Below are 21255 nucleotides of genomic sequence, written 5' to 3' on the forward strand. Positions count from 1 at the left end.
TGCAAATCAGAATGGACAACACTGGACAAGACAACTCATTGGTCTGACTCACTATAATAAACCTTGAATACTTTAAACCAAGTATTGTTAAGTTTTATTATACTACTGCACTATCAGTATTGTCCACCAGCCAAAGGAATAATCTGTGAATTCTTATCATAGACCCAATTCATGTAGAGCATAGAGTAAGTGTACACAAACATGCACACAATAATATTACAGCAAACTAAGGATGGACAGGAACCGGGAAAATGGTGGTTCATTTAGTTTTGTGGTTCATTGGGTTGCCTAATTTGTTGGTTGTTTGATTTGTGTGTGGTTTTTTTTTTTTTTTAATTCAACCCATTTTGTAGTTTGTTGGTTCATTTAGTTTGGGAAGGTTTAGAACCCCCCCCCCCCCGGTGGACTAGAGATGCCAAACTTGCAGCTAACTCTTCAGCAGGCTCTTCTCTACCTGCTCTCCAAGTTTGGTATGAATTGGATTTCAGGAGGCTGAGCTATAGCCCCCCAAAGCAGGTACCCACAGTAAACCTGCTCTCCTAGGAGTATGTCAAACTGGGGAAAGAAAGGGAAGCCACCCTACAGCTTCTGGTTGGTTTTACTTCCAGCTGATCAGTTATTAGGTTTTTGGCTAGCAGCTGATCGGCCAGGGGCGGGGGGGGGGAGGGAGAGGGTGAAACTGACTTAAAACTGACCAGCTTTCCTTAACTAAGACCCTGATCAGAAGCAGTGGGGGCTGGGGAAAGCTGCACTGCCATTTCTGTTCAGTTTCACTCCCAGAAAGCTCCAAAGGTAGTAAAACTGACCAGAAGTGACAGGAGGCTGGGGAATCATGCCAGGATGTCTGGAAAAATGAACCAAACATGAACCAAATGACACCAAGAAAAAAGCCAGTTCATTTTCCTGTTAGGGTACGATGTAATCAAACAAACCAGTTTGGAATGAACCACAAATTGGTCCATTTTGAGCATCATGATTCATGGTTCCGTTCATGCCCATGCCTACAGAGAATATAACAGCTATTGACAGAGCAGACAACATAAAAGTTTGGTGGTGATCATATCTATACATCGAGAATAAATTTCCTTTCAAGGACCAAGAACGTAGAAGCTGCATAACTGAGGTTGGTTTTTAAGACAATTCTTAGATAAAATTAGATGTTCAGTGTTGGTGTTATGTTTATTTGCTGAAAAAAGATCTAGGATTTGAAAAAGTATGGTGAAAATAAAGTAAGGGACAACAGGAGAAAAAGATTCATTTTATTTTTCAGTGTTTCTCCACTGTCAATACTGTCCTTTTCAATGCAGTATGCTGCAAACAAACTCCCTCCATTTTCCATATTTTAAACAGATACAATATTTACAAGGCAGTTTCCAAACAACACACACGCAGACACATACACACTCACTGACACACGCCAAGTATACACACCCCGTCCCTGGCAAGGTCTTCATATGCTGGTATATGCAAAGTATATTTTCCATGTCCCATTTCAAGCTCAATTCACACTTCCCCTACTCACTATAATAATCCCCCTCTTAATTATCAGCAATTAATCATCAGCCTTTGTTTTATAAAGATGCTAAGAGGTTTAACTTTTCAGGCTGTTGGATTTTTATCTGTAGGTGTCATAAACTGAGTGATTTTTACTGGGTTGCGAGTATATACATTTGAAACATCTAAATGACATATGTTCATAAACGTTGCCTGTGAATGATAGAATATACCTCTGAAGTCTTTTGGAGCAGCCATCTTAAAAACAGACTTTTCAAAATCTGGTGGAAAAAATTAGTCAAGGGCGGGAGCACTCACCAAGGTGTTATGTACCCAACATTTTAGTAAGGCACATATTAAATACTGCTATAATTTCTTACACTGTCTAGCATTACAGAGCAAAAAGGGCACCAGATTATCAAACAAGAAGTAAGGCCAGACAAGTAGAAACCTATATAATAGGTAAAAATCCTTAGTAAAATTAGGTATATAATACCATGGTAGTTAAACCCTAAGACTCAATATAAAATATTTCTGCACAGGCTTTTTCATGTATTTCAGGGGTGGCCAACAGTAGCTTTCCAGATGTTTTTTGCCTACAACTCCCATCAGCCCCAGCCAGCATGGCCAATGGCTGAGGCTGATGGGAGTTGTAGGCAGAAAACATCTGGAGAGCTACCGTTGGCCACCCCTGATGTATGAGATTCCATATGACAAATGTAGTGCCCATCTTTTCTTTTCTTTTTAAAAGGGTTTTAATGAGGGGTATGCCTGACTGGGCTGTCAAATCTTTCAACAAAGTATGCCACAGCTGATTTTGTAACATTTGTCATCAAGGATCTCCGCCATACCATTCCTGTGGCACAGCAATTCAACTAATGCAATCTCCGTAATACCAAGGCGAGAATTTGAGGCAAAGCCATGATAAGTTTAGCTAAGAAACACCATTTTAAAAAACTCTTTTCCCTTGCTACAAGGGCTCTTCTGCATTTGTTTAGTGTAGAATTCACTACTCCACTATTTGGTATAAGGCGGATTGTGTGGCATTTAAAAAAATCAAAACATGTCAAAATGAGGTAAGGAAAGTGCCTGCATCAGTTTCCCAGGACATTATCAACTGATAAAATAAACAAACTTCCATGCCATCCTTAGTTAGGTTAGACAGCTCATTGAGTGTATCTCTATCAATGCCAACTTTCACAAAGTGTTATTGGATACATATTTCCAGAACAGAAATAAATGAATTTTGTACAGTACCAGCCACACACAAGATTGCCAATATACTGAATGGCAAACTTCCCAATAATCCATATAAAGAAATATTTGAAAGCAGTGTCTGTATATCTTGCTGGAGATGTTCATAATAAACCTGTCCAATAAAGTCATATGGATTCTACCTCAACAGAATAACTGTTTTGATTTTTCAGGTTTGCAAGCATCCCTAAGAGAAACGTAAATAGGCTTTGAACAGGAATTCTGTATGTAGTATTTTGAAGCTCAGGTATTAAGAACGACCCTTGGCACTTACCGTGAGGGGTCCTTCTCCTAAGAGGACAGGAGGACATCTTGGGTGTTTCCCACCGTCCAATCAGGGAGGCAGGAATCTTAAAAAACTTCCCCTTCCTGTGGATGTGGGAACCACCCTCCTTCCAGTTCGGGTGACTCCGAGAAGCAGTAAAGAACTCTTGCAACCATCGCTGCTATGAAAAAAGGTGAGCTAACTGGTGGTCGGTACAAAAACTTGGCATGAGCCTCCCAAACCGACTGAAATAAACTCGTATAGAAACTGAGAAAAAACATGTAAACTACAGGTAGCCTGTGTTAAAGAGTAATCAACAGCTATAGGTGAGACTACAGGAGAAGAAGTTAGATCCAGATACATAGATGCTGCCCAGGGTAGGACGATAGAAGAAGGGGAGGGCAAGATGTCCTCCTGTCCTCTTAGGAGAAGGACCCCTCACGGTAAGTGCCAAGGGTCGTTCTCCCTAAGAGGCGGAGGACATCTTGGGTGCTCCCATAGCAGTATGTCATACAGGGTGGGATCGTCCTACTCAGGCAGCACGTGTTGCATGATTCGTCTGCCAAAGTTGCGTCCGCCGACACATATGCGTTCAACTTATAGTGTCGGATGAAAGTGGAGATAGATGCCCACGTAGCTGCCTTGCACACCTCCTCTATGGAGGCATTCCTGTTGAAGGCAGCATTGGTGGCCGCACTCCTGGTTGAGTGTGCAGTGATCCCTGGTGGTACTTGAAGGTTTAACGCCTTATACGCCTCCGATATACACTGCTTGATGGCGTAGCTAATTGCTGATTTGGACATCTTCTGTCCCAGTCTAGGAGCCGCTATATTAATGAACATGAAGTCTAATTTTCGGATAGATTCAGTTTTGTAAGATAGACCTTAATTGCTCTTCACACGTCTAAGGTATGCCATGTGCGCTCCTTGGGATGCTTGGGATCCGGACAGAAGGATGGTAAGTTGATCTCTTGACTCTGATGGAATCTAGAAGAGACCTTCGGTTGGAAGGTAGGGTCCGGATAGAGGACCACCTTGTCCTTGTGGAACACACACACAGTTCCCTCTTAACCGATAAGGCCCCGATCTCTGAAACTCTTCTGGCCGATGTTATTGCCACCAGAAAGATGGTCTTCATACGCATGAACTTTAGGAATACAGAACTTAAGGGCTCGAAAGGAGGACCTGTTAGGGCCGAGAGTACCAGGTTCAATCTCCAGGTAGGAAACCGATGTACTTGTGGTGGAGAACTCATGGAGGCTCCTCTAAGGAAGCGTCGAATATGGGGGTGAGATGAGAGGTCCACGCCGTCCACCTGCTGGAGAACTGAGGATAAGGCTGCCACCTGACGTTTGAGGGTAGCTGGCTTCAATCCAGAATGGAGACCGTCCTGAAGGAACTGTAGGATCTTGGGGACAGAAGGATGCAACGGGTCCACGGCTTTTCTCCGACACCATCTGTGGAAGGCTTTCCAGGACATGTCGTAGATCCGCGTTGTGGAGCTTTTTCTGGATGCTAGGATGGTGATCGTCACGTCACTTGCATAACCAAGATCTAGGAGAGAGCGCCGTTCAACCTCCAAGCGGTCAACCTCAGCCAGTCTGTATGAGGATGCCACACCGGGCCCTGTAACAGCATGTCTGGACAGATTGGTAAGTGAAGCGGCTCCGCTACTGACATCTGTTGGATTGATGAGAACCAGTGACGTCGCGGCCACCAGGAAGCAACCAGAATGACGTCGGCCCTTAGCAGCCTGATCCTTCTGAGCAACCTCGGAATGATCGGGATTGGGGGAAAGGCGTATAGAAGGCCTTGCGGCCAGGGAGAAGTTAATGCGTCCGTGGCCTCCGCTTGGTAGTGGTAGTACCTCGTGTAGAATCGAGGAAGCTGGTGGTTCTGAGAAGACGCAAAGAGGTCCAACACCGGCGGGCCGAAGCGTTAAGAAAAGCTTCTTGTTGGGAGACCACTCTCCCGATTGAATGCTCTCCCGGCTGAGCCAGTCCGCCTTGATATTGCAAGTCCCCTTGATATGCTCCACCCTTATGGACTTTAGATGTCTCTCCGCCCATTCAAACAGTTTCACGGCCTCCTTGCGAAGGGAAGTCGACCTGGACCCCCCTTGATTGTTTAAATAGGCCTTGGCAGCGATATTGTCCATTCGCACGGAGTTCCAGAAGGTTGATGGGAAGACTCGCCTCCTCGGGTGTCCACTGGCCCTGGGTAGGTATCTCATTGAGGGTCGCCCCCCAACCTGAAAGTCTGGTGTCCGAAAGGAGCTGTATTTCCTTCTCTACGAGGAACGTTCTCCCCTGACGCAGGTTGTGGTCCTTCGTCCACCACAGGAGACTCTCCTTGACCTTCTTGGGAACAGACAACGACATAGGGCGCTTCTCCATGATCTGGATCTGATAAGGGCGCAAAAACATCTGAAGTTGTCTGGTGTGAAAAGCGACCCCATTGAAGCGCCTCCAGATTTGAGACTAGAAGACCCATAAGTCGTGCCAGGGTCTGGAGAGATGACAATGGTTCCCGCACTAACTGGAGCACCAATGCCTTGGTCCTCAGTATCTTGTCTTCTGGGAGGAAAACAGAATTCATCCTTGTGTCGATGACCATACCCAGATGTTGTAGCCTCTGGGACGGTTGTAAATGACTCTTGGGAATGTTGATTATGAACCCGTGTTGTTGAAGACAGGATATGGTGTGTATAACGTCCTGCTCCGCACTCTCCCTCAACGAGGATCTTATCAGCAGGTCGTCGAGGAAGGGGTGCACATGTATCCCTCTCTGTCTGAGGATTGCAATCAGGTTCACCAACACCTTGGTGAACACCCGTGGTGCCGTCGCCAGGCCGAAGGGTAAGGCTCTGAATTGGTAGTGAGTCCCATTTACGCAAAAAAAGAAGAAACTTGCGATGTGCTGGGAGGATTGGAATGTGCAGATATGCCTCTGTTAGGCCCAGAGAAGACATGTAGTCCTGATGGTGCAGGGACTCCGTTATAGATTTGATGGACTCCATCCTGAAGTGACGGAGGTTGATATGTCTGTTTAAAAAATTTCAGGTCTAGAATCGCTCTCCAGCCCCCGTTTTTCTTGGGCACCGTGAAGAAGATGGAATAGACGCCTTGACCTCTCTGCAATGGAGGAACAGGTTCTATCGTTGCAATTTGCAGCAAATGTTGAATTGCTTTGAGGGTGATGCTTTTTTGTTCTGGGTTTGAGCGAAGAGGAGACACCAAGTAACGAACAGGAGGTGCCCTTTTGAATTCTATGGGGTAACCCCATGAAACAATTTCCAACGTCCAAGCATCGACCCTCGAGGCCGCCCACGCCTGCTGGAAGTGTAGTAGACGGCCCCCCACTGGAATAGAATTCCAGTCATGCTTTGTTGGGCTTGGGGCCCTTCTCAAATTTGTCGGACCTATTGGGCTGATTCCTCTGGAATCGTGAATTGGAGAAGCCCTTTTGGAAACTCTGTTTGGACTGTCCCCAGGTTGTTCTTCTGAAGTCCTGTTTTGGTTTGGAGAAGCTGGAGGAGGCACGAAAGGAACCAGACCCGAAGCTTCTCTTATCGGAGCGGCGCAGATACTTGGGCATGGCCTTTTTCTTATCCCGTGTTTCCACCAGGATCTTATCCAGGGTGTCTCCAAATAGCTTTTCTCCCTGGAATGGGTATGCTGACACGATGGACTTTGAGTGCACGTCTGCCGGCCAAGCCCGGAGCCATAACCCCCGCCTTGCTACAGTGCTTGATGCCATTGCTCTAGCGGAGAAAGTGAGGGCATCCAATGAGGCATCCGCTGAAAATTCGGAGGCCCTAAGGAGTCTGCTGGTACCCCGTTTATCCACGTCCGGCAGAAGCTGAGTAAGCCGTCTTATCCAGACGATCGCTGCTCTGGAAACTATAGAGGTGGCCGCAGCTGCCTTGATGGCCAGAGCCGTAGCTTCGTGGCTCCTCTTCAAGGCCAAGTCTATCTTTTTGTCCCAGTTGTCTCGCACCGAGCCATGGCCATCCTCAGCTAACAGACTGTAAGGCTGTTAGGCTAACAGACTGTAAGGCTGCGATTGGTGCATCCACCAATGGTACTTGCAGCATATCGTTAGCAAAGGCAGGTAATTCATAGAGCTTCTTGATAGAATTGGGTACCTGTCTGTTGGTACTAGGTTTGGCCCACTCAGATTTCAACTGACGCTCAAAGAACTCAGGGAAGGGAAAAACCTTTTCAGAGGATCTGAATCTGGGGAAAAACTCCGTATTTCCCTTGGGTTTGTTTCTGGGGTTGGCTAGTGGGTGGGGAGACTCCTGCTCCTCGGGTGATGCTTGAAAGTCTAGAGCAGACAGCACCTTGGCTAAAAGAGGTTGGAACTCTTCTGCCTTGAAAAAACCGTGATGAGGGTTCCGGAACTGCAACGTCCTCTATCTCCTCATCAGATAAGAATTCGCCCTCCTCCCGATCTCCCCCATAGGAATCATGAGAGTGGGTCTCAGAAATGGATCTTTCGCTCTCCATCTGGTCACAGAGCAGAGGTTTCTTTGAAGCCCTATGGTGGCTGGAGCTACCTCTGGACCTCTTTGGAGAAGGTGATCTGGAGGGGGAACTGGACCTGGGGGACCTGGGTCTCCTATGGCCAGATGCCCTGACTGCTGCCCCCACCGTCTGCTTTATTGATTCAAGAAACTCAGTAAAAAAAGGAGGGCCCCATAAAGGGTACGTTACCCAAGCCCGACTGGGGCTGGCAGGTCTGCGTGGCTTCCAGCGCAGGTTGGATCACATCTGCAACTGAGTCTCCCGCCAGGAGGTTGGCATCGGGACGTTCCTGCGTCTGGAAGCTGCATGGCTGAGGTCTGTCCCCGTTTCGCGCCTTTTTGCGCTCCCCAAGATGGCCGCTGCCAGTGGGGAAGAGCCCTGACGAGGAAGCCTCCTCCGTGGCTGGGGAAGACCAGCGCCGCCTGCGTTCGCCTTTGGGTTTTCTCGCCCCTACAGGGCACGTTGCCGGTAGCCGAGGCAAGCTTAGAAGACATGCCGGCTCCGGAGGCGGGCCTCTCGGTTCCGCGCCAGGCGTCAGGAACCAGGTCGTCGTCCATGAACACGTCTCTTGACCGACGCGTCATTTTCCCTCTCCTCTGCGGCTTGAATGCTGTGCGCTCGGCCGCGGCTTGAGTTTAAACAGCCGCGCCGCTTCTGAAGCGCTGAAGAAAGTGGGGGGGGAAAGGAGGCAGAGAAGCTGAGAGGGACTGAAGGACGGATTGAGAAGGCAGAAAAAAAAAATCTGAGGTAGAATATCAGGAGATGAACAACAAGGTAGGAACTGAGGGGAAAGAAAAAGTATCTTTTTTTTTTTTTTTTTTAAAGAGATAGGCAAGTAATGAGAAAGGGTAGGAACCTAGCCTAAACGCTGCTACTCCCTGTCGAGGCAGGAAATAAACTGGAAGGAGGGTGGTTCCCACATCCACAGGAAGGGGAAGTTTTTTAAGATTCCTGCCTCCCTGATTGGACGGTGGGAAACACCCAAGATGTCCTCCGCCTCTTAGGGAGAACCAGTAATCACAGAGCACTGTTCCCAAATTAATAAGATATAGGCAGAAGAAATCTGAGGATAAAAGTAGAGTTGTGTATCTTCTTGAGCTGCTCAACTAGATATTTATACATAATATTAGAATTAACTGAAAATCAGGCGCATGAAATAATGTGTTCAAGAAAACTGAACCTAGCAAATTAGAAACTGATTCATTATGAATGCACCAGAAGGTTTATCATCTCTCTCTCCCTCTATCTAAATTCTACCTTCAATCAATTGTAAGTAGTATCTAAAATTCCAAGTTTGTGATTTCCAGTTACATGTTAAAGATAGGAAGTACAGAAAGCCTGTCAGGATGGGAGCAATAAACAAATAAATATGCAATTCTGATTTGAAAAGGGAGTCAAGAATTACTTGTAATGTAAATGTTAACTACATTGATGCCTATAATTTGGTAGGAATGCCAATATAATTCAGGTGCTGAACTGCAGGCCATTCAGATCGATACTATAGATCCAAACAGCCTGGCCCAAAACTGAAAAAAAAAAAACACATCTTGGAAAAAAATCATAAATATAGAAAATTAAATATGTGATTGCATGTGCATGAGAATGACAGTATGTGCAGCAGTGAAACCCACAATGCCAGGAAGTGTAAAAAATTTTGCATTGTGAGTTACTTTACCAAGACTATAGATTCAACATGTTCACCACTGATCCTTGGCATGAAATTACTTGTGTTAGGGCATTGCTTCTCAGATCATGAGAGCTTCCACAGTTTAATTAAGTACATAATGATTTGGTTTCAGTGCTGAACTGATTGCAACTCCTTCCTTGCAAAAAACCATCAATTATTTTAACAAGAGAAGATGGCTGCCTCCAAAAGTTACACTTGTGGACTGTGCACAATTTCCTACTAGCCCCACAGAGTTCCAGATCATACACAGGAAACAATTGCTACATGTACAGTTTTCATGAATGGTGTTGACTGAGTCACAGAAGCAACAAGTTAAGACACTGCAGCTTCCAATCTTTGCTCTGATGAAACATGAGTAACTTTTCCCTGAAAATGCACAAAAGAAAAAGAACCAACACAGTAAAACCTAGGATATGTAACATAATTTGATTTCACAGTTAAAAATACAGTTATTATAGAATATATATATATATTAAAAAAAATCATTGAAAGTAAAATTCAAGTCACAGAAAAGAGTGAAGAGTGGAGCTAAAGGGTGAAATGGTACAAACAATGAGATTGTTGGGTTGTGCCTCCCGCATCTTTCCTTTAAAAAACCCCCAAAAAACTCAAGTTGTTTTACCTGATTGAAAACAGAAAGAAGTCCCATGCCACATAAAATATCACTATCTCAGTGCAGACACTGGGCTTCATCCAATTTCCCTCAAATAAGCCAGATTTCTTCCAAAGGACACCAAGAGCATATTTTAGCCAATTCTAAGTAGAAAATGAGTCAATGCTATTTGGAGAAAGAAAATTCTTATTTTTATGGTTGGGCCCACTGTTTTTTTTTTAAGTGACATTTCTGCAGATTTGCACCACCGACTGATATCACCAAGAGAGGAGTTCTCTGTTGTTGTACTTTAGTGGCAACTGGTATTCTGAAAAGGACAATATAAATGCACTGTTGTGCAATCCATTATATTATGCCAGAACAAGCCAATGGCACAGCCTATACCATTGCTAGAAATATTAAGTGGGAGGCCATTAATCCCAAAGGCAATTTAAATAACGGTATCTTATTATATATATATATATATATATATATATATATATATATATATATATATATATATATATATATATATATATATATATAATATAAATGTTCTGAGCCAACTCAGATTTCATTTAGTGCATTGCCATTAAAAATTAGTGCAGTTTCTTACTGAAGTTCTGACTCACAAGGAATGAGAATCTTTAAATCTGATTGTTTCTGCCTCGTATGATCCTTCCTTTTTTATTAACTTCGCTTGTACACCATTCAGTTGCTTGAAAAACTAATGGAATCCATATTTTTCTGATAAAACATGGCAGCTTTTGGCAAAACATTTAGAAAAATGAGAATGTTTTCATTTTAAAACGGAAAAATGTTGGGGGTTTTAAAGCATTGCAATGCATAAAACGAAGGATAAAACAAAAGGTATGTCATGTTTACCCTTCATGCAAAACGTTTTCCTCAGTAGCTAATTTGAAAAATACCAAAAAGAAACTCTCTTACTTATTCTGAGCCAGAGGCTGATACATGCCCACTTGGTTTAAGTCCTCCTCTATTACTTGAACAGAGTTTAAAGTTTTAGGAGAAATCTTCATGAGAACCCCTCCTTAGCTCTAAATTTTTAAAGAAACGAGTGATGAGAAGTTAACTGTCAAAGCAGTTCACACTTCAGCTCCGAGTTCTAGGACTCCAGTTTCAATCACAGCAACATATTTGTCTTCAATTTGGACCAGCAGGATGGTTTTGTCTATGTGGGATCTGCTCCCTGGATCTCTGCTGCAAGGCACCCAGCGGTGAATCACCTAAAGGTAGACCACACAGAAAGATTTCAGTTTCAGACACGCAAGTGCAAACTTTCACCACTCTTCTACAATAAGACCATGACCTGGATTTCTTCCACATGCATAGTGGAGGAGGAGGAGGAATGTATTTTCTCACCTGCTCTTCAGGTGTATCTGTTGTAAAACTGGAACAACTGTCTGAATAGTGCATACTAAGATATCTTCCACTAGTTGTGGTAGTGGAACAAATCTCTAGAAAAGCATTAAGACCTGAGAATATATACAAAGGAACAGAGGACAGAAAAGAGCTGCTTTTGTGCACTGTGTAGTTTCAAATTTATACCAAATTTATACCAACTACATACACTCACTGTAGATGGACGCCAGGTCCATCAACAACAAGACCTCAGTCCTTTGAGAGTTTTTACTCGAGCAGGACATGGACCTGGCTTGTGTGACTGAAACCTGGAACCAAGAGGGTGATACGGTAGCCCTCTCACAAACAGCTCCCCCAGGCTATTCAGTCTTCCACCAATCATGGACTAGCGGGCGGGGGGGAGGAGTGGCATTATTTATACGAGAGGCTTACTCCTTCAGAGCGCTCCCGGCCCCAAGGATCGAGGGTATTGAAAGTGCCGGTCTGGCGTGGGAGGCTGGAGAGGGGTTGGCGATCTGGCTGGTGTACCGGACGCCTAACGCACCAGCTAGCGCCTTACCGTCCCTGCTCGAGGCGGCGACAGGCTGGGCGCTGGAGCACCCAAGGTTGGTAATCCTGGGTGACTTCAACGTCCATGCTGATGACCCGGCCTCCAGTCAGGCGACGGACCTAGTGTCTTCCATGGCAACGCTAGGCCTCTCTCAATTTGTTACAGCCCCCACTCACCAGGCCGGGCACACGTTAGACCTGATCTTTGTGGCTGGGGTTATAGTGGACGATATAACCACTGAAGCGGTGCCATGGTCGGACCACTTCGCCCTCAGGGCTCGTATAGATATGCCACCCCAAACCTGTTTAGGCGACGAGCGTATTATGGCTCGCCCGCGGAGCCAGATGGACCCATAACGGTTCCAAATGACTCTGCGGGACTCCTGGCCCTCTAGCGATTCCCTCGATGACCTAGTTGAGACTTGGAACACCCGGCTCTCTAGGGCCATCGACGAGATCGCTCCTCGACGTCCTCTACGACCTCGGATTAGGCTGGCCCCGTGGTATACCTCGGAGTTACGCCAGCTGAAACAAGGTCTCAGACGGCTAGAGAGGCAATGGTGGCGTACCCATGACGAAGCGGCTAGAACTTCTTATAGGAAGTTTATGAAGTCCTATGAGATGGCAGTCAAAGCCGCAAAGAAAACATACTTTGCGGCCAAGATTGCATCTGCAAATTCGCGCCCGGCACAATTGTTTAGGGTAATTCGAAACTTTACTACATTGCCACAAGGCAATCCAAACGTTAAGGAATTGGAGATTGGCTGTGAGGCTTTTGCGAAATTTTTTACAGATAAGATCCAGTCGCTCCGCCACGACTGCCCTGCCAACTTAGATACAGTAAGTGAACTCGAGACCCAATGCATGTCTTCTAGTTTGATCCTGGACTGCTTTGACCCACTCAGCTTGGAGGAAGTCGACAGAATTCTTGCCACTGCACGCCCTACGACCTGTGATCTGGACCCATGCCCCTCCTGGCTAATTAAGGCTTGCCAGGAGGAGCTACGATGTCCTATACGGGACATCGTAAATAGATCTCTTTCAGAGGGTCTCTTTCCAACACCCCTGAAAGAGGCAGTGGTCCACCCTCTCCTGAAAAAGGCTACATCAGACCCGGCCAAATTGGCTCATTACTGGCCGGTCTCAAATTTGCCCTTTTTGGGCAAAATTATAGAGAGGGCTGTAGCGTTGCAGTTGCAGGATTTCCTGGATGACACTTCCACCTTAGACCCTTATCAGTCCGGCTTTCGCCCGGGCCATGGGACGGAGACAGTTCTGGTCGCCCTCATGGATGACCTCCGGCGACATCTGGATCGAGGCGGCTCGGCTGTATTGCTGTTGTTAGACCTGTCGGCGGTGTTCGATATGGTCGACCACCGGCTGCTGACCCGCCGCCTCGCCGATGCAGGAATTCGGGGGCTAGCCTTACAGTGGCTCTCCTCCTTCCTCGAAGATCGGGGACAAAGGGTGGCAATTGGAGGAGAGCTGTCCCAGAGACACCCACTTAATTGTGGGGTGCCTAAGGGGGCAGTTCTCTCCCCGATGTTATTTAACATCTACATGCGCCCCCTTGCCCAGATTGTCCGGAGGTATGGGCTGGGTTGTCACCAGTATGCTGATGACACCCAGCTTTATCTATTGATGGACGGCCGGACTGACGATGTCCCTATAAATCTGGACCGTGTGTTGCAAGCCGTGGCGGATTGGATCAGGCTGAGTGGGTTGAAGCTGAATCCAGCGAAGACCGAGGTCCTTTGCGTAGGTCGCGACGGGCCAGGAGAGGAGATCTCCCTACCAGCCTTTGACGGTGCATCACTGATTCCAGTGCGCAGGGTCAAGAGCTTGGGAGTGCTACTGGAGCCTTCCTTGACAATGGAGGCCCAGATAGCTGCCACTGCTAAATCCGCCTTCTTCCACCTTAGGAGGGCGAGGCAGTTGGCCCCCTTCCTGGAACGTAGAGACCTGGCAACTGTGATCCATGTAACGGTCACCTCGAGGCTAGACTACTGTAATGCCCTCTACATGGGGCTGCCCTTATACCGAACGCGGAAACTGCAGCTAGTGCAGAATGCAGCAGCCAGGCTGTTAGTGGGACTACCTCGGTGGGAACATGTGCAGCCTAGGCTGCGGGACCTGCACTGGCTGCCAATTGTGTACCGAGTCTGCTATAAGGTGCTGGTTATTACCTTTAAAGCCCTATATGGCCGAGGACTTGCCTACCGTAGGGACCGCCTCTCCCCATATGTTCCTCAGAGAGCACTGAGATCTAGTTCTCAAAATCTTTTAAAAGTCCCTGGACCAAGGGAGGTTAGATTGAAATCAACGAGGGAGCAAGCCTTCTCAACAATGGCTCCCCAATGGTGGAATCAACTTCCAGAAGAGGTGCGAGCCCTGCGGGACCTAAATCAGTTCCGCAGGGCCTGCAAAACTGCCCTCTTCGAGCTCGCGTTAAGATGAAACCCGGGAAATGACATCTAGCCTTCTTATATACAACTGAATTGTAGCACTGAAACTTAGAACTCATAACGGTTTAACTACTGATTTAATTTTAACTTAACTTATGAATGTAATTTATTTGTTTTAACTGTCTAATTGTTTGTAATAATATTGTATTTTACTGTAATCATGGTATATACCATGTCGTGTTAGCCGCCCTGAGCCTGCCTTTGGCGGGGGAGGGCGGGATATAAAAATAAATTTATTATTATTATTATTATTAGAAATGTATTTTTCCAAGTAAGTGTACAAGTGTCCAATCTGACTCAATAAAGCACTAAAGCCAGGCCAAAGCATGTTCTGTGATCTCACTTGCCAAATATGAAACTTGGTATTGGGTGCAGATCTGGTGAGTCTCAGGTTTCATTTTTTCTCCTTAGCCCTTATAGCTGAGAAGTTTAGTTTGAAGGCATATAGAAGATGCCTACAGAAGTTTTGGAAACGGAGGGATTGTGGGCTCAGGTATAATTTTATTTATTTATTTACTGCACTTGTATCCCAGTCCCATGGAGGGCTCAGGGCAGCTTGTGACATAAATAAAATACAAAGCTATATAATTAAAAAACAGTTAAATAAAGCAATTAAAGAGAGCAAGATGGCAGCAAAGAAACATACATTGCTCCAGAGCAGTCCAGTATGCCTCCTGTTAGATGTTAGCAGGTTAGGCTTATGATATGGGCAGGGAACTGGGGAGGCTGAGATGGTGAAGACATCTGCTGCTTCAACCAAAGGCCTGGTGGAACAGCTCTGTATAATTATCTGTACTCAAAGGGTGGGGCTACAATGCCTTACAATAGCTTCTTACTAGTTAGCTCCTTTGTTGCAGAAGCAGAATTATAATAATATCTTCATATTTATTGTGCTTTTCCTCATAACTTTACAGATTATAGAACTGAGCTTTTCTTGATGCACAATTTAACATTTTCAACATGGAATATTCATAGGCTTAAACCTCTGTACCAGCTGAGCTGTATGTTCAAAATGGGCTTTGTTACAAACATCTGCTCTGAAGTGAAACTCACATGGCCTTCCATGCCTTCCTGAGGAGTCCAGTCTTTCCAGCTGTTCCTTCCAGCTTTTAGCCTAATTGTTTCATCTGGCCACAGCAGTTCTTTTCTTTTGGATAAATTGATTCCTTCCAATACCTGGCTGGGATCCATTATCTGCAACAAAAACAGCTGACAATATTGAAACAATCGATTGAAAGGGAAACTGAACCCTCCTTCCTCTTCAGTTAGATAATATGGGCTAATTTACAAACTCAGAAATAGCAGGCTGCTGCCCTGCTGTGACTGTTCCATTTCAGACTGCAAAGACAGAGCCAGTTTTTGTTGCTACAATTCAAAGCTCTGGCTAACTAGATTTAGACATTAGGAAAGTTGCCCCAGCGCTTCTTCAGAGTACTATATTACAACAAATTGCTGACCCTTCCTAAACCATAAACACAGGCTAGTAACTCAGCATTATTTTGTGTACCAAAAAATGTGTGCTGAGAGATTTCATATTCATCACTTCACAGTCAAAGAGATGAAAGGCATGGATGTATTTTTTCTGTTAAACTAAAAATAAAAAGCCTGTCTCACCAACTGTATTGCACCTGCATACTAAGAATACTACGGTGTACGTCTAAGTAGCAGATGTACATTTATGTCTACTGGTTTTTCACACTCTACAATACTGTATTACTGTAAGTGCAGTGTATTTTTAAAAAATTAACATGCTGGGCCCAGTAATAGCAGCTGGCTTTAAAGAAACAAGATCTGTTCCTCAGATTAATTCACCTGGATTCTGTAAATAACATCATCCCTTTTGGTTTGTGTCTGGTTTACAGGGCTTGTGTTAGTGCCTGGCTGTGCATCGGGAACATTATTCACTCCATCTGTCCCTAGAAAGCCAACAAGGGCATGCTGTTTGCAGGCAGGGATGCTTTGGCTCGAACTGCTAGAAGAGGGTAGGCCATGCTGTACGTTGACAACACCTGTCTGGCTAAGGGGTTCCAACTGGTTCACCATGGACAGACGCGACTGGATGGATGATGGAAGGTTACGAAGGGAGAGCTGGCTGGTGGAAGAGCGTCGACAAGGCACAAAGCCAGTAGCAGATGTGCGGAGGGATGAATGACGACTGCTGTAGCAGTAAGAGGACTGGCTGGCAACTGAGGCACGTGCAGGGGAATGTCTGACAAGGCTGGATTGCACCGAATGAGCACTGTGGCTGGTACCTGAAAAATACATACATGAACACAAGAGCATTATGCTTGATTTCAAGCTTTTGATATAGAATTGTTTCTTGATCTATCTTGATGGACAAATTGGAAAGAGCTACCTGGTGTTTAGACATGTTTTTCATAAAATCAAATTGTGAGTTAATTTTGTATCTTCAGGAAGTAGCAACAACTGATAAAACTTTCATTCAGACACTTGGGTAAGCCATCTGAAAAAATGAGCACAACTTCAACATGTTAAATTTCTCTTGGAGCTTGTACATGTTAGAGTTATCACATCAAGGCTTAAACTATGTTGTGTGTCATCATGTGGTAAATGAAGTTCAGTGTAAGTAAATGTAAAATGATGTGTACTGAAGCAAGAAAAAAATCAAACTTCATTGATATACAAAGGTGTCAGAACTGCAGTGACTGATCAGAAAATAAATCTTGGGATCATGGTGGATAATTTAATAAAAATGTTGTGTCAGTGACTAAAAAAGGCAAATTTTATGTTAGGGCTAGTATGAAAGAGACTGGTTACCTGTTATCATAATACTCTTGGAATATATCTACGGTGCTGTTGCATCATACTAAGTACTATTCTGATCACTGTATTTCAAAGGGTACTGTAACACAGTGTGCTTAGAGCAGAAATATATTCAAAATGTGCACTCTCTCATAAACTAATTTGGTTGTACCTAAAGTTGCAGGGTGAGATGTGACAGGAGGGTGCAGTCCTGCTCCAGATCCCTGCCCAGCAGTCATGTTGTTTCCTCCTCCCCCACCTTGAAAAACGCTGCTTTGAGAGTCATTAGCAGTTGCGCTGTTACTTGTGCAGGAAGCTCCACCTCCAGCATCTGAATCTTCAATGTTTCCCCCACTGTTGCAACCAGCACCACAGCCTTTTCTTAACCTGTAGAAGACGGAAATGCAACAAAAACAGCCTCTGTAAATGACAGTAAAACTTCGCTGGTATCTCAATGCTACCGTGTTGCATATTTTCTTGCTCTTCCTGTATTGGTTGCTGAAAATGCTGTGACACAAGATACTATTTCTGGCAGAATCGCACCTTTATTTTACTTGAAGTAACACAGAAAATATTGTCATGGAGTATTTCTTCAATATATACAACCTGCAAAAATCCAGCATCCATGTAATATTTTGTGTGTTCAAATGCTATAAAAGTGGAACCTCATACAACTGTGAAAATGTTTAGCTTTATCTGTGATAAAGACTACGGAGTTCCAGTTTTATGTAGGTACATTCCAGTAACTCTAGCTGAACTTGTGAAGTCTGATTAATTCATTTTACACAGAAAATAAGTATTATAAGCTCAAACGAACAAGTTATTGACAGAGCTGAGATCCAACCTCTACCCAAGATCCTGATGAGCTGCTGCCAGTCACAGTAGACAATACTAACCTTGACAGAATAAAGGTCTGACTCAGGAAAAGACTATTTCATGTAATCTCTGGGCACTACCCTTTCATTTACAGGAAGTTTTAAAAATGAATAATTAGACTACATATAAAACTCAAATTGACAAGATGAGTGGAATTGGATTTTTACTTTTCTAAAATGATGGCATTCCCATGTTCCAGCAGGAACCACTGGCTACAAAAAGCAGCAAAGTCTAGCACAAAATTCTATGCTAAGTTTTAAGACTGATGCAGCAGAACACACCGAGTCTAGATGCTCCCTGGAGATTGCTTGCACAACTCACCTGTGCCATGTTGATACTATAAAGTTCCTGATGTTTCCCAAACTGATAGCACCTCCAAGAATCTGTTTGAGCTGGTCATGACTGTCTGAGTAAGAAGTAGTTAGAGGAGAGACATAAATTGGGTAGCCAATAGGCTGATCACAAGAAGAGTTTATCATGTTCCTCAAAGCTTGCTTTGCATTTTGGATGCTTCCTCTTTCTGGATTCCGATTACGCAAGAAGACCAGCTCCTGTTGTTGCCCAGCCCAAAGACCACGTACACACTCTTTATTTACCTGCAAGAGTAAGACAGTGAAAACTCAGAATAGACAAACAGTGCCACTGTATATTAGGGATTCTCAAACTCTGTTATAAAAGCTCCAGCTAATAATGTTTTGAGTCTTATTTTACTCAGGTAGTTTCAGTAAAAAGTTCACATGAGATATTAAGTCACAACCATATTTATGTTTAAATAATTTTATTAATAACATATGGTAACATTATCCATTAATAACTTTTTTTTATCTTCCCCATATGCTATTTTCTAAATCCCCCCCCCCCCCCCCCGGTTACTTGATTCCTGCCGATGTTATAAAAGGTACCCTTAAGGTACCCTTAAACCATATGAACCATATAAGCCTAGATTCATGTTCTTCTTTTTTCTAATACTTAATCATTATTAAAAAAAATTGTCCAATGTCCTTTTATTTTCCATTGTTTTTCTACATAACCTCTAAACTTTTTCCACTCCTTTCTATAACTTCCAAATCATAGTCTCTTAAGATTCTTGTTAGTTTATCCATCTCACTCCATGTTATTACTTTTGTAATCCAATCCCATTTTTCTGGTATTTTTTCTTGCTTCCATAACTGCGCATACAATGTCCTAGCCGCTGAAAGCAAGTACCAAATCAAAGTTCTATCTTCTTTTGGAAATGTTTCCATTTGTAATCCCAACAGAAAGGTTTCTGCTACTTTCTTAAATTCATATCCCAAGATCTTAGAAATTTCTTGTTGCATCATCTGCCAATACTTTTTTGCTCTTTCGCAAGTCCACCACATATGGTAGAAAGAACCTTCATGTTTTTTACATTTCCAACATCTATCTGGCATCTTATTGTTCATCTTTGCCAACTTTTTAGGGGACATATACCATCCGTACATCATTTTAAAACAGTTCTCTTTAATACTCTGACATGTTGAAAGTTTCATAGAGTTCTTCCAAAGATATTCCCATGTATCCATCTGTATTTCTTTATTTACATTGATTGCCCATTTAATCATTTGAGATTTTACTACTTCATCTTCCGTAGACCATTTTAAGAGTAACATATATTTTTGAAATTAATTTTTCATTATCTCCAAGCAGAACTTTCTCCATTTCTGTTTGCTCTCGTCTTATTCCTTCAGCTTTAATATCATTTTCCACCAGGCTCTTTATTTGTTGCATTTGAAACCAATCATATTTGTTTTTCAACTCCTCCACGGATTTCAATTCTATTTTACCACTTTGTATTTTTAATAGTTGATTGTAAGACAACCGTCTTTCTTCATCGGTCTTAGCTGTTATTTTTATCACTTCTTCTGGCACTATCCATAATGGCTTTCTCTCATCACCATACTTCTTATACTTCATCCATGTATTTAACAGATTATTTCTTATATAATGGTGAAAGAAAAAAAACACCCATTTTTTTTCTTCCCATAGTACATGTAAGTGTGCCAGCCGAATTTATTTCCATGACCTTCCAACATTAAAAGTTTTTTATTTGACAGCATCACCCAATCTTTTATCCATACTAAGCAAACTGCATCATGATATATTTTTAAGCCTGGTAGCTGGAATCCTCCTCTCTCTTTAGCATCTGTTAAAATTTTTATTTTAATCCTTGGTTTCTTCCCAGCCCAGACAAATTCTGAAATCTTCCTTTGCCATTTATTGAATTGTTTACTATCTTTCACAATCGGAATAGTTTGAAACAAATACATTATTCTCAGCAAAATGTTCATCTTAATTGCAGCTATTCTACCCAACAATGTCAAATTAAGTTTATTCCATTTCATCAAGTCTTCATCCATCTTATGCCATAGCTTTTCATAGTTATTTTTAAACAAATCAATATTCTTCATTGTTATCTCCAAGCCCAAATATTTTACTTTGGAAGCAACTTCACATCCCGTCAATCTCTGCAATTCCTTTTGTTTGTTTGCTTGCATATTTTTACATAAAAGTTTTGACTTTTCTTTATTAACATAAAGTCCCACCAATTCACCATATTCTTGTATCTTAGTTAACAACAAAGGTGTTACTTGTACAGGATTTTCAGTTATAAACATTATGTCATCAGCAAATGCTCTATATTTGTAAATAGATCCTCTGATTTTTAGTCCTTCTATTTTTTTATCATCTTGTACTTGTATCAGTAAAATTTCGAGAGTCATAATAAACAACAGTGGTGAAAGCGGACAACCCTGTCTTGTACCTTTACTAATCATCATATTATCTGTAAAGTCTGCATTTATACACAACTTTGCCCTCTGTTCCATATATATTGCTTTTATCATTCTTATAAAGTGCTCTCCAAGTTCTATCTTTTCCATAACTGCAAACATAAAGTCCCAGTTCAAATTATCAAAAGTTTTCTCTGCATACACAAAGAATAATGCAACTTCCTTCTCTGGATGTTTTTCATAATATTCTACAATATTTACAACTGTTCTTATATTATCTCTTGTCTTTTAGGGAGAAATCCTGCTTGATCTTCCTTTATAAAGTTCATCAAATATTGTTTAAGTTGTTCGGCCAGGATTCTTGTGTATATCTTATAATCAATATTTAATAATGAAATTGGTCTACAGTTCTGTACATTCGTGACATTTCTATCTTCTTTAGGTATCAACAAAATTACAGCTTCTTTCCAGGTATTTGGTATTTTCCCTTTTATTCTTATATTCATCAATTTTTGTAATTTTGGTATTGATTCTTCTTTAATTTTTTTTTTAATTTAGCTGTATATCCATCTGGCCCAGGTACCTTACTAATTTTCATTACATTAATTGCTGATCAATTTCAATTTTTTTCAATTCAAAATTTTCCGTT

At 43.0% G+C, this 21255-nt stretch overlaps 1 protein-coding gene across 3 annotated transcripts in view; it reads right to left on the reverse strand.

The window, feature by feature from the left end:
* Window positions 1-10883: 10883 nt before the first annotated feature.
* The window catches only part of PCNX1 (pecanex 1), a 181838-nt gene continuing 171466 nt past the window's right edge, over window positions 10884-21255 (reverse strand). For all 3 annotated transcript variants that reach the window (XM_060263208.1, XM_060263210.1, XM_060263209.1), the window contains 5 exons: window positions 18178-18452; window positions 17153-17367; window positions 16030-16469; window positions 15271-15411; window positions 10884-11067 (listed from right to left, as the gene is read on the reverse strand). In XM_060263208.1, coding sequence (XP_060119191.1) covers window positions 10927-11067; window positions 15271-15411; window positions 16030-16469; window positions 17153-17367; window positions 18178-18452 — 1212 coding nt within the window. In that variant the 3' untranslated portion in view covers window positions 10884-10926. The remainder of the gene's footprint in view (window positions 11068-15270; window positions 15412-16029; window positions 16470-17152; window positions 17368-18177; window positions 18453-21255) is intronic.

This window comes from Heteronotia binoei, chromosome 21, assembly GCF_032191835.1.
Source record: "Heteronotia binoei isolate CCM8104 ecotype False Entrance Well chromosome 21, APGP_CSIRO_Hbin_v1, whole genome shotgun sequence".
Lineage (NCBI taxonomy): Eukaryota > Metazoa > Chordata > Lepidosauria > Squamata > Gekkonidae > Heteronotia > Heteronotia binoei.